The 17,431-nt window shown below is 48.9% G+C and overlaps 1 protein-coding gene and 1 long non-coding RNA gene across 2 annotated transcripts; both read right to left on the bottom strand.

The window, feature by feature from the left end:
- Positions 1-6,996: 6,996 nt before the first annotated feature.
- On the bottom strand, positions 6,997-8,010 carry LOC117189654. Its single transcript, XR_004473501.1, has 3 exons — positions 7,588-8,010; positions 7,261-7,525; positions 6,997-7,187 (listed from the first exon to the last, which is right to left on the bottom strand). It is a non-coding gene; the product is annotated as an uncharacterized LOC117189654 (long non-coding RNA).
- An 8,253-nt stretch (positions 8,011-16,263) lies between these two features.
- Positions 16,264-17,201, bottom strand: LOC117189643. Its single transcript, XM_033394763.1, has 4 exons — positions 16,970-17,201; positions 16,778-16,900; positions 16,579-16,708; positions 16,264-16,503 (listed from the first exon to the last, which is right to left on the bottom strand). Exons 1-4 carry the CDS (start codon positions 17,176-17,178, stop codon positions 16,456-16,458), a joined length of 510 nt encoding a protein of 169 aa, XP_033250654.1. The 5' UTR covers positions 17,179-17,201; the 3' UTR covers positions 16,264-16,455.
- Positions 17,202-17,431: the final 230 nt, after the last annotated feature.

The raw sequence follows: 17,431 nt of genomic DNA, 5'->3' as shown, positions 1-17,431 counted from the left end.
AATGTTTTAAAATAAATGTTTAAACCGGGAAATGAACAATATGTGCCAAATAATTGCAAATAATGCAATCTAATCATCTGTAATCGTGCCGTAATTCAGTGAAGCCAATAATCCCATCTGGACCACGCAGCTGAAAGCTAGCTGCAATAGAAGAGGAAAGAAAAGCAAGCTACTGACGCAACTGGACCAGGCCACCAAACGGACGCACTTGCTCCAAAACTGACGACCCAAAATATGGATGTTATGGACAACTCGGCAAGAGAACCATCAGCCGAAGCGGGTGAGTTGGAGATGGACTCGCCAGAGAGTTCCCAGAGTTCCTTGGGAGCGACGGTTCTGGAATTTGAGCGTCGCTTCTTGGACAGGAGCCTATATGTTAAAAAATTCCTGCCAATCCCACCAATAACTGACGCTAGTACACAAAAACAACAACCGCCATCAAAGACACCGACAAAGACGCAGACAAAAATTGCTCCCAGAAGCGAAAGCGCAACGGGCTCCAAAAATAGCGGCGCATTCGCTCTAACCAAAGAGCATTTAACTGCACACAACCAAAACAAAAACAAAGATTATGCCCATATGTTTTCGCGCCAAACCATCAGCGAAAACAAAAACAACCAAACAACTCACACAAGCATCATAGAGAGCGACGCTTGCGCTCTCTCAGCATCCGAACCCTCGGCGCAAAAACAAAACGAAGGCGCGTCACTTCAAGCCCCAAAGCGTTTGCCGCCAAACATGCACACACGCACTTATGACAAAAAGAGAGATGCTTGCTCTCTCCCGCTGAAACAAAACACAAACACGAACAGCAAACCAAACGAAGCTACCCTGACCTACGCAATACCAAAAAAAAAACAAACACATTGACTTATGCCGAAACTAAAAACGGCATACAGCAAAACAATGACCAGCAACAGCAACAACGTTTGACGACAGCTAAAAGCACCAACACTATCAGAAGCAGAAAATGCTTGCTGCCTACTTTGACTCAGGCGGACGAGCATAATGCACTGACAAGGCCTAATACCAGAATAAAGCTGGTAAAAGAATGGCTAAACGAAGATGCGCGGCGATCGAAACGGATTCAGATAATGACGACTTTACCTGCCTGACACTGGACACGCCTATGTTTAAGAGCCAATTTGCCAAAAGACTGCATCATGAGACCCGACAGATAGAGTCAGAGCAAGAGACGCCGACGATTGGTCAAATATGCACACCGCCAAATAAACAGTGTGAGGTCCAACAACATAGGGAGCCACAAAGGATGGAGTCTGAACGTCAACAGATGGAGACGGACAACCATCAGCCGCAACATCAGCCAGCCATTAATGTAAATTTAACGCCCGTCCAACCGCCAATACGTAGTACCAAGGTCCCTACACTCTTCCTGCCCCTGGTGCCTGCAATTGTACCCCTCATAAATAAATTGACCATCAATCCAAATGTGGGGAAATTTACGACGAAATCCATGGCCAACAGTGGACTCAGAGTCCAGTGCGATGACATGGCAACATACAACGTCATACAGAACGCCCTTGCTGAAGATAGCACCCAACTCCATACACACCAGCCGCGCAGCGACAGGGGCTACCGTGTAATAGTGCGGCATTTACACCACACTACGCCAAGCAGCTGGATTACTGAGGAGCTGGAACGGCTGGGATTTACTGCCCGGTTTATCCGAGGATTAAAGCACCGTTTTAATGGGAGGCCTCTAAACATATTTGAGGTTGAAATTCAGCCCAAGGCGGATGGCGGCCATGAGGCAATACTTGCCATTAAACAACTGGCCAACCAATGCGTCTCGGTAGTGAGACAAGCCAAGCCACGCGACCCAGCTCAGTGCCATCGGTGCCAGGAGTTTGGCCACACAAAAAACTATTGCAGACGGCCATTCAAGGGCATGAAATGCGCAGGAGATCACCCCTCAACAGCATGCAGGAAACCCAGGAAGGAGGGTCCTAAATGCGCCAATTGTAGTGGCAAGCACGTGAGCTGCTACAAGGGATGTGCCGCCTACAAAAAGGCTCGTAGCCAGCTAAGGGCAAACCGGCTCATCGGTGAGCAGCAGAGGCAGCAGTATCAACAGCAACGCCAGCAGCCACAGCAGCAAACCGAGCAGCAACGCCCACAACAGAAACGCAACAAACATCAGCGTACGCAGCAGCAGCAGCAGCAGCATCAGCAGCAGTCACAGCAGACGCAACGACAGGGCCGCCAACAACAACAACAGCAGCTAGCAACAAACAGCGGCAGCGGCAGGCCGTCGTACATCCGGGTAGTACGTAGCGGAATTGCTGAGCAGGAGCAGCAGCAGCAGCAGCAACAGCCACGAGCGGACAATCATCAACAGCAGCATCGCCGACCACAGAAACAGCAACAGCAGCAGCCATATGTCCGCACTGTTGAGCAGCAACAGCCATCACAAAGGAAGCGGCCACAGCAGCAGCAGCAGCATCAGCGGCAGCAGCGCGCAAGAGTTGTACAAGGGGCCAAAGCAGCACCAGCACCAACACCAATAGCAGCAGCAACGCCCAACACACGCAGGCCCTTGTATAGCCGAGGTGCTCAAGCCAATCCGGCCGAAAACCATTTGGCCAAGGTCCAGCAGAAGTTGAGGGATGAGCAGCAGCAGCACCACCACCAGCAGCAACAAGAACAGCAAACAACTCTCCCCGCAAATTTCGAGTCCCATGCCCAAAAAGAAAATACAGAATTTCTCTCAAGACTTGAGGCCAAAATTGATAGTCTATTTTCTGCAATTGTCAATGTTCGGGCCAGCCGCTGAAGAATAACCGTAACTTTAACATTATTATTGTATGAGCAGAGAGAGCCGCCTATGTTGTAAAACGTTGACGTTCTGCAGAGCTGCTGCGCTCTCCCGCTAAAGGGGCTCTCTGCCGCCGCCACTTCGGCAACTACTTTGATCTGCTGCCGCCACTTCGGCAATCACTTTCATCTAACGCCGTCGTCTATAGTTTAGTTCTATGCTAACCCCTCTGCGCATTGGTTGCATATCGATCTCGCATAAAGTTTATCTGGCAACAGCAAGCAATCGGCTTCCGCTAAGCCACCAAGATTAAATACGAATTATAAAGTTTAACCCGAAATCTCTTTTCGTTTTTGAAACACATAGGTGCCAAAAAAGCTTGGCATCTCAAACATTGGTGACCCCGACGTGATATAAAACCATTGCTTAATCGCGTTCCGTTAAAACACTTATTAGTTATACAATATTTTGTTGTTGGGTAGTTTAAATACCAACAAATACATTTGGGTGCACGTTGAAAAACAGTTTAAAGTGCAAATTCAGTGAGAGTGCGGCTGGAATATTTATAGACAAATTCCGGTACTTTAAGCGTCGAATCTCTCATTCTCTGCGCAGCTGCAGCCGCGGTTCTTGTTTTCGTGTCTTGCATTCTCGCTCTCGCGTCTATACATCGTCGCTTAAGCGGTATTTCATTTTCCGTTGTTGTGTCGAATTGCACAACGGTTAACATGGACAACGATCCGAATACAGGCGCGGGCGGAAATATTGTGGTGGCTGATTCCAGACTGAGTCTGTATAAGCGTAAAAGTCAGTCATTATATGATCGATTGCACAGGCTTGGCGAATCCTTCGCGGGGAATAAAATCGATAAGCTGACCGCCGCGGAAGTCGAGGTGCGCCTTGATATGTTGGCAGAAATTCGAGAGGAATTTAATAAGGCCCATAATGAGTTGGAGGCTCTCGATTAAAACGAGATTGGGAGTGAGCTGCGCGAAATCTTCGATACTCTTTTCATATCGTTGAAAGCTGAGTTGCTGGATGCTGTTGAAGTAAGCCAGTCACACGCCGCTGCCCATTCTACGACTCTGCCAAGCCATTCCGGACATAGTACCATCATCATGGCTCACAAGCAGCGACTTCCTGAGCTGAAGGTGCCTAAATTTTCTGGTGGATACGTCGAGTTCTCGGATTTTATGGCAATGTTCAAATCGGTGATTGAAGCGGATGCGGAGCTCAGTGACATCGAGAAATTCCAGCACCTTCGCTCTTGCCTCGCTGATGCGGCTTTGGATTCGGTTCGATCGTTAGAGCTCTCCAGTGCCAATTATCGTGCGGCTCTGGATATACTTAATAAACGCTTTAATAACAAAAGACTTATTTTCCAGGCACACATCAAGAAGATTCTTGGGCTAAAGAGGGTAGACTCGCCTTCTGCTAAAAGGCTTCGGGAGTTTTCGGATGCAGTCAATTTACACATGCGAGCGTTGCAGACATTGGGAACTGCTGAGGAGATTTCAGGATTCATGGTCATCAACATGCTGCTGCAGAAGTTGGATTCGAAGACGCAAACCAAATGGGTTTGCACATCGTCGGATGCTATACCTACCGCAGAGGAATTCTTCGAATTCTTGCAGCAACGCTGCCAGAAAATGGAGCGGTTGGAATATGCTACAGCGACACACGCTAGTAGCGATCAGGTGGGAAAAAACCATTCCTATACGCAGGTTAAGAAAACGTTTGTAGCTTTCAACTCTTCCGCCGACCCGTCTGTATGCGTCTTTTGCCACTCAGCGGGCCATGGAATATACTCGTGCAAGATATTCGAAAATCTCTCACCGTTGCTGCGCCACAAAGAAGTGAAGAAGCTTTCCCTATGCTTCAATTGCCTAAAGCCGGGGCACCGGACCCGCGCATGCAATAGTGGAAAATGTCGAGTATGCGGCGGTAGGCATCATAGTTTGTTGCACTTCGATAGTATACAGCCCACAACACAAGGCTGCCCAGGTATTACTCCTCCCGATCTGGCCGTTCAACCGGACACTCTTTCCGTTGCTCAAAATTCTGCTAGCAGCTCGTCTCTACCTTCGTCTACCTCTCTTGCTGCCCAAGGTCTTCACTCTGATGTCGTGCTTCTGGCTACAGCCGTGGTTCTCGTAAAAAATCGGTCTGGCGTTTTAGTTCCTTGTCGTGCCATCTTAGATTCAGGATCGCAGCTGCATCTCGTCACATCCAGGTTCGCCCAGCAGCTTCAGCTTAGGAGAACTCAATCGTCTGCGCTTGTGTCTGGGCTGGGCGATACCAGCGTTTCTACTGAGGGATCCACCATAAGCATTTGTATGCATTCTCGCACCTCTGCTTACACAACTACACTTACTGCTCTCATCGCCCCCACGATTACCGATTCTCAACCAAGTATGACAGTAAATGTATCCGATTGGCGTATTCCATCTAACATTCAGCTCGCTGATCCTGCATTTTTCAATCCTCAACGGGTTGATCTTCTCATTGGTGCGAGCGTTTTTTATGATCTCCTCTGCGTAGGGCAAATCAAACTCACCGATGGACTGCCTCTTCTGCAGAAGACCCGGCTTGGGTGGATCGTATCTGGCGGTGGACAGAAGGTATCAAGCTCGGCGCTTTTGGCTTCGCACAATTGTCCAGATTCGATAGCTGAGATGGAAGCAAGGTTGGATAAAACTCTTCGTATGTTTTGGGAAGTCGAGAATTGTGTGGAGGCTGGGTTGAATACCAAAGAAGAAGACGATTGTGAAGCACATTTCGTAAGCCACCTTTCACGGTTGCCATCCGGGGAGTATGCAGTTCGTCTGCCGCTAAATAACAATACTGATCGTTTAGGAGAATCTTATGCTCAGGCTTATCGACGGTTCATCAGTCTGGAGCGAAAAATGGAGCGTAATCCTACACTCAAAGAACGGTATTCCGCCTTTATGTGGGAGTACATTGATTTGCATCATATGCACCAAGTCAACCCTGATTCCCGTAGTCTCTGCAAATAATTCTTGCCTCATCACTGTGTCCTAAAGGAGGACAGTACGACGACAAAACTCCGTGTCGTTTTCGACGGATCCGCAGCTACATCAACTGGATATTCTCTAAATGATGTGATGATGACAGGCCCTGTTATTCAGCCTGCATTGTTTAACATATTGATTCGCTTTCGAACATATCCAGTCGCTCTCACTGGGGACATTTGTAAAATGTACCGCTGCGTACGAGTGTCTCCACCCGACAATTTGTATCAGTGCATCCTATGGCGAGATTCCATCGAGTCCGAGGTTCAAGTCTATACATTAGACACCGTCACATACGGGACGAGGACTGCATCATTTTTAGCGGTCCGAGCAATGCACCAGCTGGCCATCGACGAGGGTGAGACATAACCTCTTGGCGCAGCTGCTCTGCGGCAAGAGTTTTACGTGGATGACCTTATTTCGGGCGGTAATTCGGTCGCACAGGTCATGGACAAGATGCACCAAACATCAGCTTTACTGTCCCGTGATAATTTTAGACTTAGGAAATGGTGCTCCAGTCACCAGGAAGTACTTGAGGGAACCCCTGAAGATGACATAGAGAAGTTCCTAAAGTTTAATGATGGAAGCGACATTGCCAAAACTCTCGGCTTAGCGTGGGACCCTGCTTCGGATCAGCTGCTTTTTGCCTTTTCCGCACTGGACACAAACTCAAAGCCATCAAAGCGGTCGGTTTTATCTACGATTGCGCGGTTCTACGACCCTCTTGGATTGATAAATCCAGTCATTGTCAGGTGCAAAATCTTCCTTCAGCAGCTTTGGAGAGAAAATTTGGATTGGGATGAAAGCCTACCCTCAGCGTTGCATTCAACTTGGATGGACTTGAGAAATAGTTTGGCAAGCATTTCTCGGATCTCATTTCCTCGCTTGGTTCTTCGTTCTAGTGTGGCTACAGAAGTTCACGGATTCTGTGATGCCAGCTTAGAAGCATATGGCGCTTGCGTGTATGTCGTGTCCAGGGAAGCCCAGGGTTTGAGCCACGTTTTGTGCTCAAAGTCGCGAGTGGCGCCGCTAAAGACTATATCGATTCTTAAGCTGGAATTAAGTGGAGCCCATTTGCTTGCGAAAATCATGCAGAATGTAAAGGACATGGGAATCTTTACAGGTCGGTTCTATTGCTGGTCGGATTCGTCAACAGCATTATCTTGGATTAGGGACGAGCCAGCTAAATTTCAAGTTTTCGTGGCAAATCGAGTGGCATCAATTCAGGAGTTGACGGCAGCCATGGAATGGCGCTATGTTCCACATAATAGTGCATTGTCCACGTCTCCTGCCGCACCTTACACACGCGCTCATCCAGCGCCGTACGGTTGCGCACCGTGCCAAACACACTGATCCAGACGACGACGATGATCCAGTACCTGCAAATAGAAATAAAATATAATTAAATTAGATTAAAATGTAAATAATTGTTCAAATATTGTCAATACTTACATATCTGTTTGTGACCACTTGCTGATTTATGTACGTTAATCCTGTGATTGACACATAAGGGCTGCCAGACCATTAGTTTCATGCTATAATGTTAATGTTAATGTAATGCTAATGTCAATGTAATGTTAATGTTAACAGCCCGCCAATTTTAAAATCGCATTATTGTTGTGAGTTAAGCTTAAATGTAAATTGCCATGTCCTAGGTAATAAGAAAAGCTGGAAATAAACTCCGTCTGTAGCAAATCTGGCGGGCGAGTGTGCGCAACTTGGTCGTGCACTCGCATTAAATTACATTACAAAAAAAACAAAAACAACCAAACAACTCACACAAGCATCATAGAGAGCGACGCTTGCGCTCTCTCAGCATCCGAACCCTCGGCGCAAAAACAAAACGAAGGCGCGTCACTTCAAGCCCCAAAGCGTCTGCCGCCAAACATGCACACACGCACTTATGACAAAAAGAGAGATGCTTGCTCTCTCCCGCCGAAACAAAACACAAACACGAACAGCAAACCAAACGAAGCTACCCTGACCTACGCAAATACCAAAACAAAAACAAACACATTGACTTATGCCGAAACTAAAAACGGCATACAGCAAAACAATGACCAGCAACAGCAACAACGTTTGACGACAGCTAAAAGCACCAACACTAGCAGAAGCAGAAAATGCTTGCTGCCTACTTTGACTCAGGCGGACGAGCATAATGCACTGACAAGGCCTAATACCAGAATAAAGCTGGTAAAAGAATGGCTAAATAGCGTGCCCCCGCTATTGGACAATGAGATGCCCTCGCCCCTGCCCCTTACCCCTATAGCAAAGGCCAACTTGACTACAAATCCGTTTCGCTCGCCGCTCAAACGAAGATGCGCGGCGATCGAAACGGATTCAGATAATGACGACTTTACCTGCCTGACACTGGACACGCCTATGTTTAAGAGCCAATTTGCCAAAAGACCCGACAGATAGAGTCAGAGCAAGAGACGCCGACGATTGGTCAAATATGCACACCGCCAAATAAACAGTGTGAGGTCCAACAACATAGGGAGCCACAAAGGATGGAGTCTGAACGTCAACAGATGGAGACGGACAACCATCAGCCGCAACATCAGCCAGCCATTAATGTAAATTTAACGCCCGTCCAACCGCCAATACGTAGTACCAAGGTCCCTACACTCTTCCTGCCCCTTGCGCCTGCAATTGTACCCCTCATAAATAAATTGACCATCAATCCAAATGTGGGGAAATTTACGACGAAATCCATGGCCAACAGTGGACTCAGAGTCCAGTGCGATGACATGGCAACATACAACGTCATACAGAACGCCCTTGCTGAAGATAGCACCCAACTCCATACACACCAGCCGCGCAGCGACAGGGGCTACCGTGTAATAGTGCGGCATTTACACCACACTACGCCAAGCAGCTGGATTACTGAGGAGCTGGAACGGCTGGGATTTACTGCCCGGTTTATCCGAGGATTAAAGCACCGTTTTAATGGGAGGCCTCTAAACATATTTGAGGTTGAAATTCAGCCCAAGGCGGATGGCGGCCATGAGGCAATACTTGCCATTAAACAACTGGCCAACCAATGCGTCTCGGTAGTGAGACAAGCCAAGCCACGCGACCCAGCTCAGTGCCATCGGTGCCAGGAGTTTGGCCACACAAAAAACTATTGCAGACGGCCATTCAAGTGCATGAAATGCGCAGGAGATCACCCCTCAACAGCATGCAGGAAACCCAGGCAGGAGGATCCTAAATGCGCCAATTGTAGCGGCAAGCACGTGAGCTGCTACAAGGGATGTGCCGCCTACAAAAAGGCTCGTAGCCAGCTAAGGGCAAATAGGCATCGGTGAGCAGCAGAGGCAGCAGTATCAACAGCAACGCCAGCAGCCACAGCAGCCAACTGACCAACAACGTCCACAAACTCAGCAGCCGAGTCGCCAATCCCAGCAACAACAACAGCAGACAGCAAACACAGGCACCAGAGGCAATGGCAGGCCTTCCTACAGCAGGGTGTTGCGGTCTGGGAATGCTGAGCAGCTGCAGCAGCCACGCGCGGCAGAACGGCAACAGCCGAAGAGCAGTCGTCGTCCTTCCCAGCAACAGCAGCCCCATATCCACGCCCCCAAGCAGCAGCAGTCATCTCAAAAGAAGCGGCCACAACACCAACAGCAACAGCAGCATTCAAGCGGCAGACAGGGGCCAAACCAGCAGCACCAACACCAGCTGCAGCAGCAACGCCCAACACCCGCAGGCCCTTGTATAGCCGAGGTGCGCAAGCCAATCCGGCCGAAAACCATTTGGCCAATATCCAGCAGAAGCTAAGGGATGAGCAGCAGCAGCAGCAAAAACAAAAACAGCAGCAGCGCGGACACAATTTGGGTCGGCAGCACCAGCAGCAGCCCCAGCATCGCGGCCATCATTCCCAGCCACAGGCCAAGGGGCGTCAATGCCAGCGCGATCAACGGGTGCAGCCAACTCCTAAACGTTTCCAGACACCGAGAAATCCCCAGCATCAGCAGCAGCCAGCCATCCAATGCGATGGCAAGTGTGTGGAAATCTTAAAAGAGTACGCCGTTAAAATTGAAAACTTAGAGAAAAGACTGCAAGAACTTACCACATTAATTTAAAAACCTGACGGAAGCAAAGGGCAGTGGCTCAGCAGTGGCCAATCCTCCAACACAGACACCAGCAGCAGCACCAACACCTACAAGACCCGCCGCCAATACACAACCTGACGCCGCAGCTGTATCGGAGGACTCTGATATGGACTGCGAAGCACTCAGCGACGATGGCGACGACCTGTGGACGGACGATGATACATTTGACGACGAGATAGCGGAGATCATAGACGCCTACGATAGCTACTACTCTGACGTCTTTTGATGAGCCCAAAAGTCGGTCCTGCGGCAGCCACTAAAAACAGATGGAAACCATTAACTCACATAACCACGAAAAATGAAAAATGACCAATACGTACTCACCTGACACGCCATCGGCAGAGCTGCCCCACCAGCAGATGCCACGACAAATAGACCAAACCTTTGCTGCTAATTTGACGACATTCTTGGAATATATTGACGACTCTCCTGATAATTCACCGCACAGGTCCAGAGCAGCCACTGAAATAAAACAAAACGAGGGGGAACGTTGTGAGTTGCTGCAGACACCGCAACTCTACAGTTATACCCGATACTAAGTCAGTATGGCTCTCCTCCGGCAGACGCCGCTAATATTAAACGACACGACAAAGAGTGCGTGCGAGAGAGACAGAAAATCAGTCTGAGCGTGACGTCGGGCGCTGCGTAGCCACTGCAAATTGATTTGTTCCTATTGGCTATAAAAATGATCTGATCTGATCCAGATTCAGCAATCTGATAGATATGGTCATTATCAGATTTTCGTCCTTTGTGTGGGCGGAAGGGGGTGGGGTGAAATTTTGAGATACACGTTTTATAGTAAGATCTAACAGGAGTGCGGATACCAAATTTGGTTACTCTAGCCTTAATAGTCTCTGAGATTTTTTAATATCCCCAGATTTTCGTCCTTTGCGGGGGCGGAAGGGGGTGTGGCGAAATTTTGAAACAAACTCGTCTCGGTCCGATATATTAGGAGTGTGGGTACCAAATTTGGTTGCTCTAGCTTTTGTAGTTTCTGAGATCTAGGCGCTAATGTTTTACTCTAAGCAAAGCCGCCTATGCTACGTGTGTGTTAGAGAGAGACAGGGCGAGAAAAAATGTTTTCTTGATGCTGGCTATAATAATAATACGATCCAATTCAAATTCTGCAGTCTAAAAGATATGGTCATTCTCTACGATTCTGCGTTTTTGGTTTTCTCATATCTTTAAAATTGTGGATGCACAGATTTTCGTCCTTTGTGGGGGCGGAAGTGGGCGGGGCGAAGTTTTGAAATATTTCTGTAGCAGTGACATATCACAGAAGTCTGGGTTTAAAATATCGTTGCTCTAGCTCTTATAGTCTTTGAGCACTGGGCGCTGAAGGGGACGGACAGACGGACAGACAGACATGGCTCAATCGACTCGGCTATTGATGCTGATCAAAAATATATATACTTTATGGGGTCGGAAACGATTTGGACGTTACACACATCCACTTTTACCACAAATCTAATATACCCCAATACTCATTTTGAGTATCGGGTATAATGACGTCAATTCGCATACCAACAAAATATAGACAAAACACCAAAATAATCACACGTACCTGCCACGCCTCCGACAGATCTGCCCCTTCAGCAGCTGCCCCGTCATCAACCCCACACATTTGATGCCAATTGGACGACATTTTAGGATTTATTGACGACGCTCCTGACAATCCACCGCACAGGTCCAGAGCAGCCACTGTAAGCAAACCAAAAATGACGTCAATACACACATCAACACAAAATGGTCCAAACTCACACAAAACATACGTACCTGCCACGCCTCCAATAGAGCTGCCTCTCCAGCAGTTGCCACACCAAATTCACCATCCAATTCCTGCCAAATGGGGGAAATTTAAAGGCCCTATCGCCGTCGCCAACATCCAGTCCACAGGCTGCCGCTAGAAGGAGAAAAACATCAATACACACATCAACACAAAATGGTCCAAGCTCACACAAAACATACGTACCTGCCACGCCTCCGATAGAGATGCCTCTCCAGCAGGTGCCACGTCAATTTCGCCATCCAATTCCTGCCAAATGGGCGAAGTTTGAAGGCCCTATCGTCGTCGTCATCAACATCCAGGCTGCCGCTAAAAGAAGATCAGCCTCTCCAGTACCTGCCTCGCCACCAACCGCAACGTTGTGTTGCAAGTTGGGCCCAATTTGGACGCCCCTCCGATTACGCTGCCGTCAACCGATGGCCGTGACGTCACGCCATCATCATCACAAAACAGCAGCGGCAATCCAACGACGAGGCCAGCCAATACAGACGACTCTGGCCAGCGCGCCATCTCCAACTACATCGGCAGTGTATCCTGGGTGGCCGGACCAGCAGCCACTCGGATGCAGACAATCCGCACTCATTTGCGGCCATTTCCACTGGTCAACGCACCCTGATTGGCCGGACCAGTGCCAATCCCCAGATCTCCAGGTAGAAGCAACGTGGGCGGCCGGACCAGAGTCGCTCGCCAAACACCATCACCATCACTCCTGGATCCTGCCTCTGCCAATTCTGATGCCGCAGATGCGTGATCTGCTGCATCACACACACGTGCACATATAGCGCTGAGGTGGATGCGCCCTATGCCATCAACAGTGCTCCAGACGACGACGATGATCCTCCAGTACCTGAAATAGAAAATAAATAGAATTAAATTAGTCTATAAATGTCATTAATGTTGCAATTTTGTTCAATACTCATCTCTTTGTGACCACCTTCGTATAAATGCACGCAAATTGTTGCGAATGTCAAAATAGGGCTGCCAGACTGATAGAATGTAAACATGTCTCTAGATGTTAATGTTAATGTAATGTTAATGTCAATTGCCCGCAAAAATTCAAAAGAACATTATTGTTGTGAGTCAAGCTTAAATGTAAATTGCCAATGTAAGGGTAATAAGAAAAGCTGGAAATAAACTCCGTCAGTAGCAAAACTGGCGGGCGAGTGTGCGCAACGTAGGCGTGCACTTGCATCAAAATTACCTCGAAAAAAAAGTGACTTGTGTTTGTTATTTGTGGAACTGTAAATGTTTTAAAATAAATGTTTAAACCGGGAAATGAACAATATGTGCCAAATAATTGCAAATAATGCAATCTAATCATCTGTAATCGTGCCGTAATTCAGTGAAGCCAATAATCCCATCTGGACCACGCAGCTAAAAGCTAGCTGCAATAGAAGAGGAAAGAAAAGCAAGCTACTGACGCAACTGGACCAGGCCACCAAACGGACGCACTTGCTCCAAAACTGACGACCCAAAATATGGATGTTATGGACAACTCGGCAAGAGAATCATCAGCCGAAGCGGGTGAGTTGGAGATGGACTCGCCAGAGAGTTCCCAGAGTTCCTTGGGAGCGACGGTTCTGGAATTTGAGCGTCGCTTCTTGGACAGGAGCCTATATGTTAAAAAATTCCTGCCAATCCCACCAAAAACTGACGCTAGTACACAAAAACAACAACCGCCATCAAAGACACCGACAAAGACGCAGACAAAAATTGCTCCCAGAAGCGAAAGCGCAACGGGCTCCAAAAATAGCGGCGCATTCGCTCTAACCAAAGAGCATTTAACTGCACACAACCAAAACAAAAACAAAGATTATGCCCATATGTTTTCGCGCCAAACCATCAGCGAAAACAAAAACAACCAAACAACTCACACAAGCATCATAGAGAGCGACGCTTGCGCTCTCTCAGCATCCGAACCCTCGGCGCAAAAACAAAACGAAGGCGTGTCACTTCAAGCCCCAAAGCGTTTGCCGCCAAACATGCACACCCGCACTTATGACAAAAAGAGAGATGCTTGCTCTCTCCCGCCGAAACAAAACACAGACACGAACAGCAAACCAAACGAAGCTACCCTGACCTACGCAATACCAAAACAAAAACAAACACATGACTTATGCCGAAACTAAAAACGGCATACAGCAAAACAATGACCAGCAACAGCAACAACGTTTGACGACAGCTAAAAGCACCAACACTAGCAGAAGCAGAAAATGCTTGCTGCCTACTTTGACTCAGGCGGACGAGCATAATGCACTGACAAGGCCTAATACCAGAATAAAGCTGGTAAAAGAATGGCTAAACGAAGATGCGCGGCGATCGAAACGGATTCAGATAATGACGACTTTACCTGCCTGACACTGGACACGCCTATGTTTAAGAGCCAATTTGCCAAAAGACTGCATCATGAGACCCGACAGATAGAGTCAGAGCAAGAGACGCCGACGATTGGTCAAATATGCACACCGCCAAATAAACAGTGTGAGGTCCAACAACATAGGGAGCCACAAAGGATGGAGTCTGAACGTCAACAGATGGAGACGGACAACCATCAGCCGCAACATCAGCCAGCCATTAATGTAAATTTAACGCCCGTCCAACCGCCAATACGTAGTACCAAGGTCCCTACACTCTTCCTGCCCCTGGTGCCTGCAATTGTACCCCTCATAAATAAATTGACCATCAATCCAAATGTGGGGAAATTTACGACGAAATCCATGGCCAACAGTGGACTCAGAGTCCAGTGCGATGACATGGCAACATACAACGTCATACAGAACGCCCTTGCTGAAGATAGCACCCAACTCCATACACACCAGCCGCGCAGCGACAGGGGCTACCGTGTAATAGTGCGGCATTTACACCACACTACGCCAAGCAGCTGGATTACTGAGGAGCTGGAACGGCTGGGATTTACTGCCCGGTTTATCCGAGGATTAAAGCACCGTTTTAATGGGAGGCCTCTAAACATATTTGAGGTTGAAATTCAGCCCAAGGCGGATGGCGGCCATGAGGCAATACTTGCCATTAAACAACTGGCCAACCAATGCGTCTCGGTAGTGAGACAAGCCAAGCCACGCGACCCAGCTCAGTGCCATCGGTGCCAGGAGTTTGGCCACACAAAAAACTATTGCAGACGGCCATTCAAGGGCATGAAATGCGCAGGAGATCACCCCTCAACAGCATGCAGGAAACCCAGGCAGGAGGATCCTAAATGCGCCAATTGTAGTGGCAAGCACGTGAGCTGCTACAAGGGATGTGCCGCCTACAAAAAGGCTCGTAGCCAGCTAAGGGCAAACCGGCTCATCGGTGAGCAGCAGAGGCAGCAGTATCAACAGCAACGCCAGCAGCCACAGCAGCCAACTGACCAACAACGTCCACAAACTCAGCAGCCGAGTCGCCAATCCCAGCAACAACAACAGCAGACAGCAAACACAGGCACCAGAGGCAATGGCAGGCCTTCCTACAGCAGGGTGTTGCGGTCTGGGAATGCTAAGCAGCTGCAGCAGCCACGCGCGGCAGAACGGCAACAGCCGAAGAGCAGTCGTCGTCCTTCCCAGCAACAGCAGCCCCATATCCACGCCCCCAAGCAGCAGCAATCATCTCAAAAGAAGCGGCCACAACACCAACAGCAACAGCAGCATTCAAGCGGCAGACAGGGGGCCAAACCAGCAGCACCAACACCAGCTGCAGCAGCAACGCCCAACACCCGCAGGCCCTTGTATAGCCGAGGTGCGCAAGCCAATCCGGCCGAAAACCATTTGGCCAAGATCCAGCAGAAGCTAAGGGATGAGCAGCAGCAGCAGCAAAAACAAAAACAGCAGCAGCGCGGACACAATTTGGGTCGGCAGCACCAGCAGCAGCACCAGCATCGCGGCCATCATTCCCAGCCACAGGCCAAGGGGCGCCAATGCCAGCGCGATCAACGGGTGCAGCCAACTCCTAAACGTTTCCAGACACCGAGAAATCCCCAGCATCAGCAGCAGCCAGCCATCCAATGCGATGGCAAGTGTGTGGAAATCTTAAAAGAGTACGCCGTTAAAATTGAAAACTTAGAGAAAAGACTGCAAGAACTTACCACATTAATTAAAAAACCTGACGGAAGCAAAGGGCAGTGGCTCAGCAGTGGCCAATCCTCCAACACAGACACCAGCAGCAGCACCAACACCTACAAGACCCGCCGCCAATACACAACCTGACGCCGCAGCCGTATCGGAGGACTCTGATATGGACTGCGAAGCACTCAGCGACGATGGCGACGACCTGTGGACGGACGACGATTCATTTGACGACGAGATAGCGGAGATCATAGACGCCTACGATAGCTACTACTCTGACGTCTTTTGATGAGCCCAAAAGTCGGTCCTGAGGCAGCCACTAAAAACAGATGGAAACCATTAACTCACATAACCACGAAAAATGAAAAATGACCAATACGTACTCACCTGACACGCCATCGGCAGAGCTGCCCCACCAGCAGATGCCACGACAAATAGACCAAACCTTTGCTGCTAATTTGACGACATTCTTGGAATATATTGACGACTCTCCTGATAATTCACCGCACAGGTCCAGAGCAGCCACTGAAATAAAACAAAATGACGTAAATTCGCATACCAACAAAATATGGACAAAACACCAAAATAATCACACGTACCTGCCACGCCTCCGACAGATCTGCCCCTTCAGCAGCTGCCCCGTCATCAACACCACACATCTGATGCCAATTGGACGACATTTTAGGATTTATTGACGACGCTCCTGACAATCCACCGCACAGGTCCAGAGCAGCCACTGTAAACAAACCAAAAATGACGTCAATACTCACATCAACACAAAATGGTCCAAATACACACAAAACATACGTACCTGCCACGCCTCCGATAGAGCTGCCTCTCCAGCAGTTGCCACACCAAATTCGCCATCCAATTCCTGCCAAATGGGCGAAATTTGAAGGCCCTTTCGCCGTCGCCAACAACATCCAGTCCACAGGCTGTCACTAGAAGGAGAAAAACATCAATACACACTTCAACACAAAATGGTCCAAAAACACACAAAACATGCGTACCTGCCACGCCTCCGATAGAGATGCCTCTCCAGCAGGTGCCACGTCAATTTCGCCATCCAATTCCTGCCAAATGGGCGAAATTTGAAGTCCCTATCGTCGTCGCCATCAACATCCAGGCTGCCGCTAAAAGAAGGAAAACATCAATTCACGCATCAACACAAAATAGCCAATACTTCTACTAATCACACTTACCTGTCAATACACTCACAGATCAGCCTCTCCAGTACCTGCCTCGCCACCAACCGCAACATTTTGTTGCAAGTTGGGCCCAATTCGGACGCCCCTCCGATTACGCTGCCGTCAACCGATGGCCATGACGTCACGCCATCATCATCACAAAACAGCAGCGGCAATCTAACGACGAGGCCAGCCAATACAGACGACTCTGGCCAGCGCGCCATCTCCAACTACATCGGCAGTGTATCCTGGGTGGCCGGACCAGCAGCCACTCGGATGCAGACAATCCGCACTCATTTGCGGCCATTTCCACTGGTCAACGCACCCTGATTGGCCGGACCAGTGCCAATCCCCAGATCTCCAGGTAGAAGCAACGTGGGCGGCCGGACCAGAGTCGCTCGCCAAACACCATCACCATCACTCCTGGATCCTGCCTCTGCCAATTCTGATGCCGCAGATGCGTGATCTGCTGCATCA

Source organism: Drosophila miranda (assembly GCF_003369915.1).
Source record: "Drosophila miranda strain MSH22 chromosome Y unlocalized genomic scaffold, D.miranda_PacBio2.1 Contig_Y1_pilon, whole genome shotgun sequence".
Taxonomy (NCBI): Eukaryota; Metazoa; Arthropoda; class Insecta; order Diptera; family Drosophilidae; genus Drosophila; species Drosophila miranda.
The sequence above is the reverse complement of the archived record's forward strand: the minus strand, read 5'-3'. Positions and strand labels throughout refer to the sequence as shown.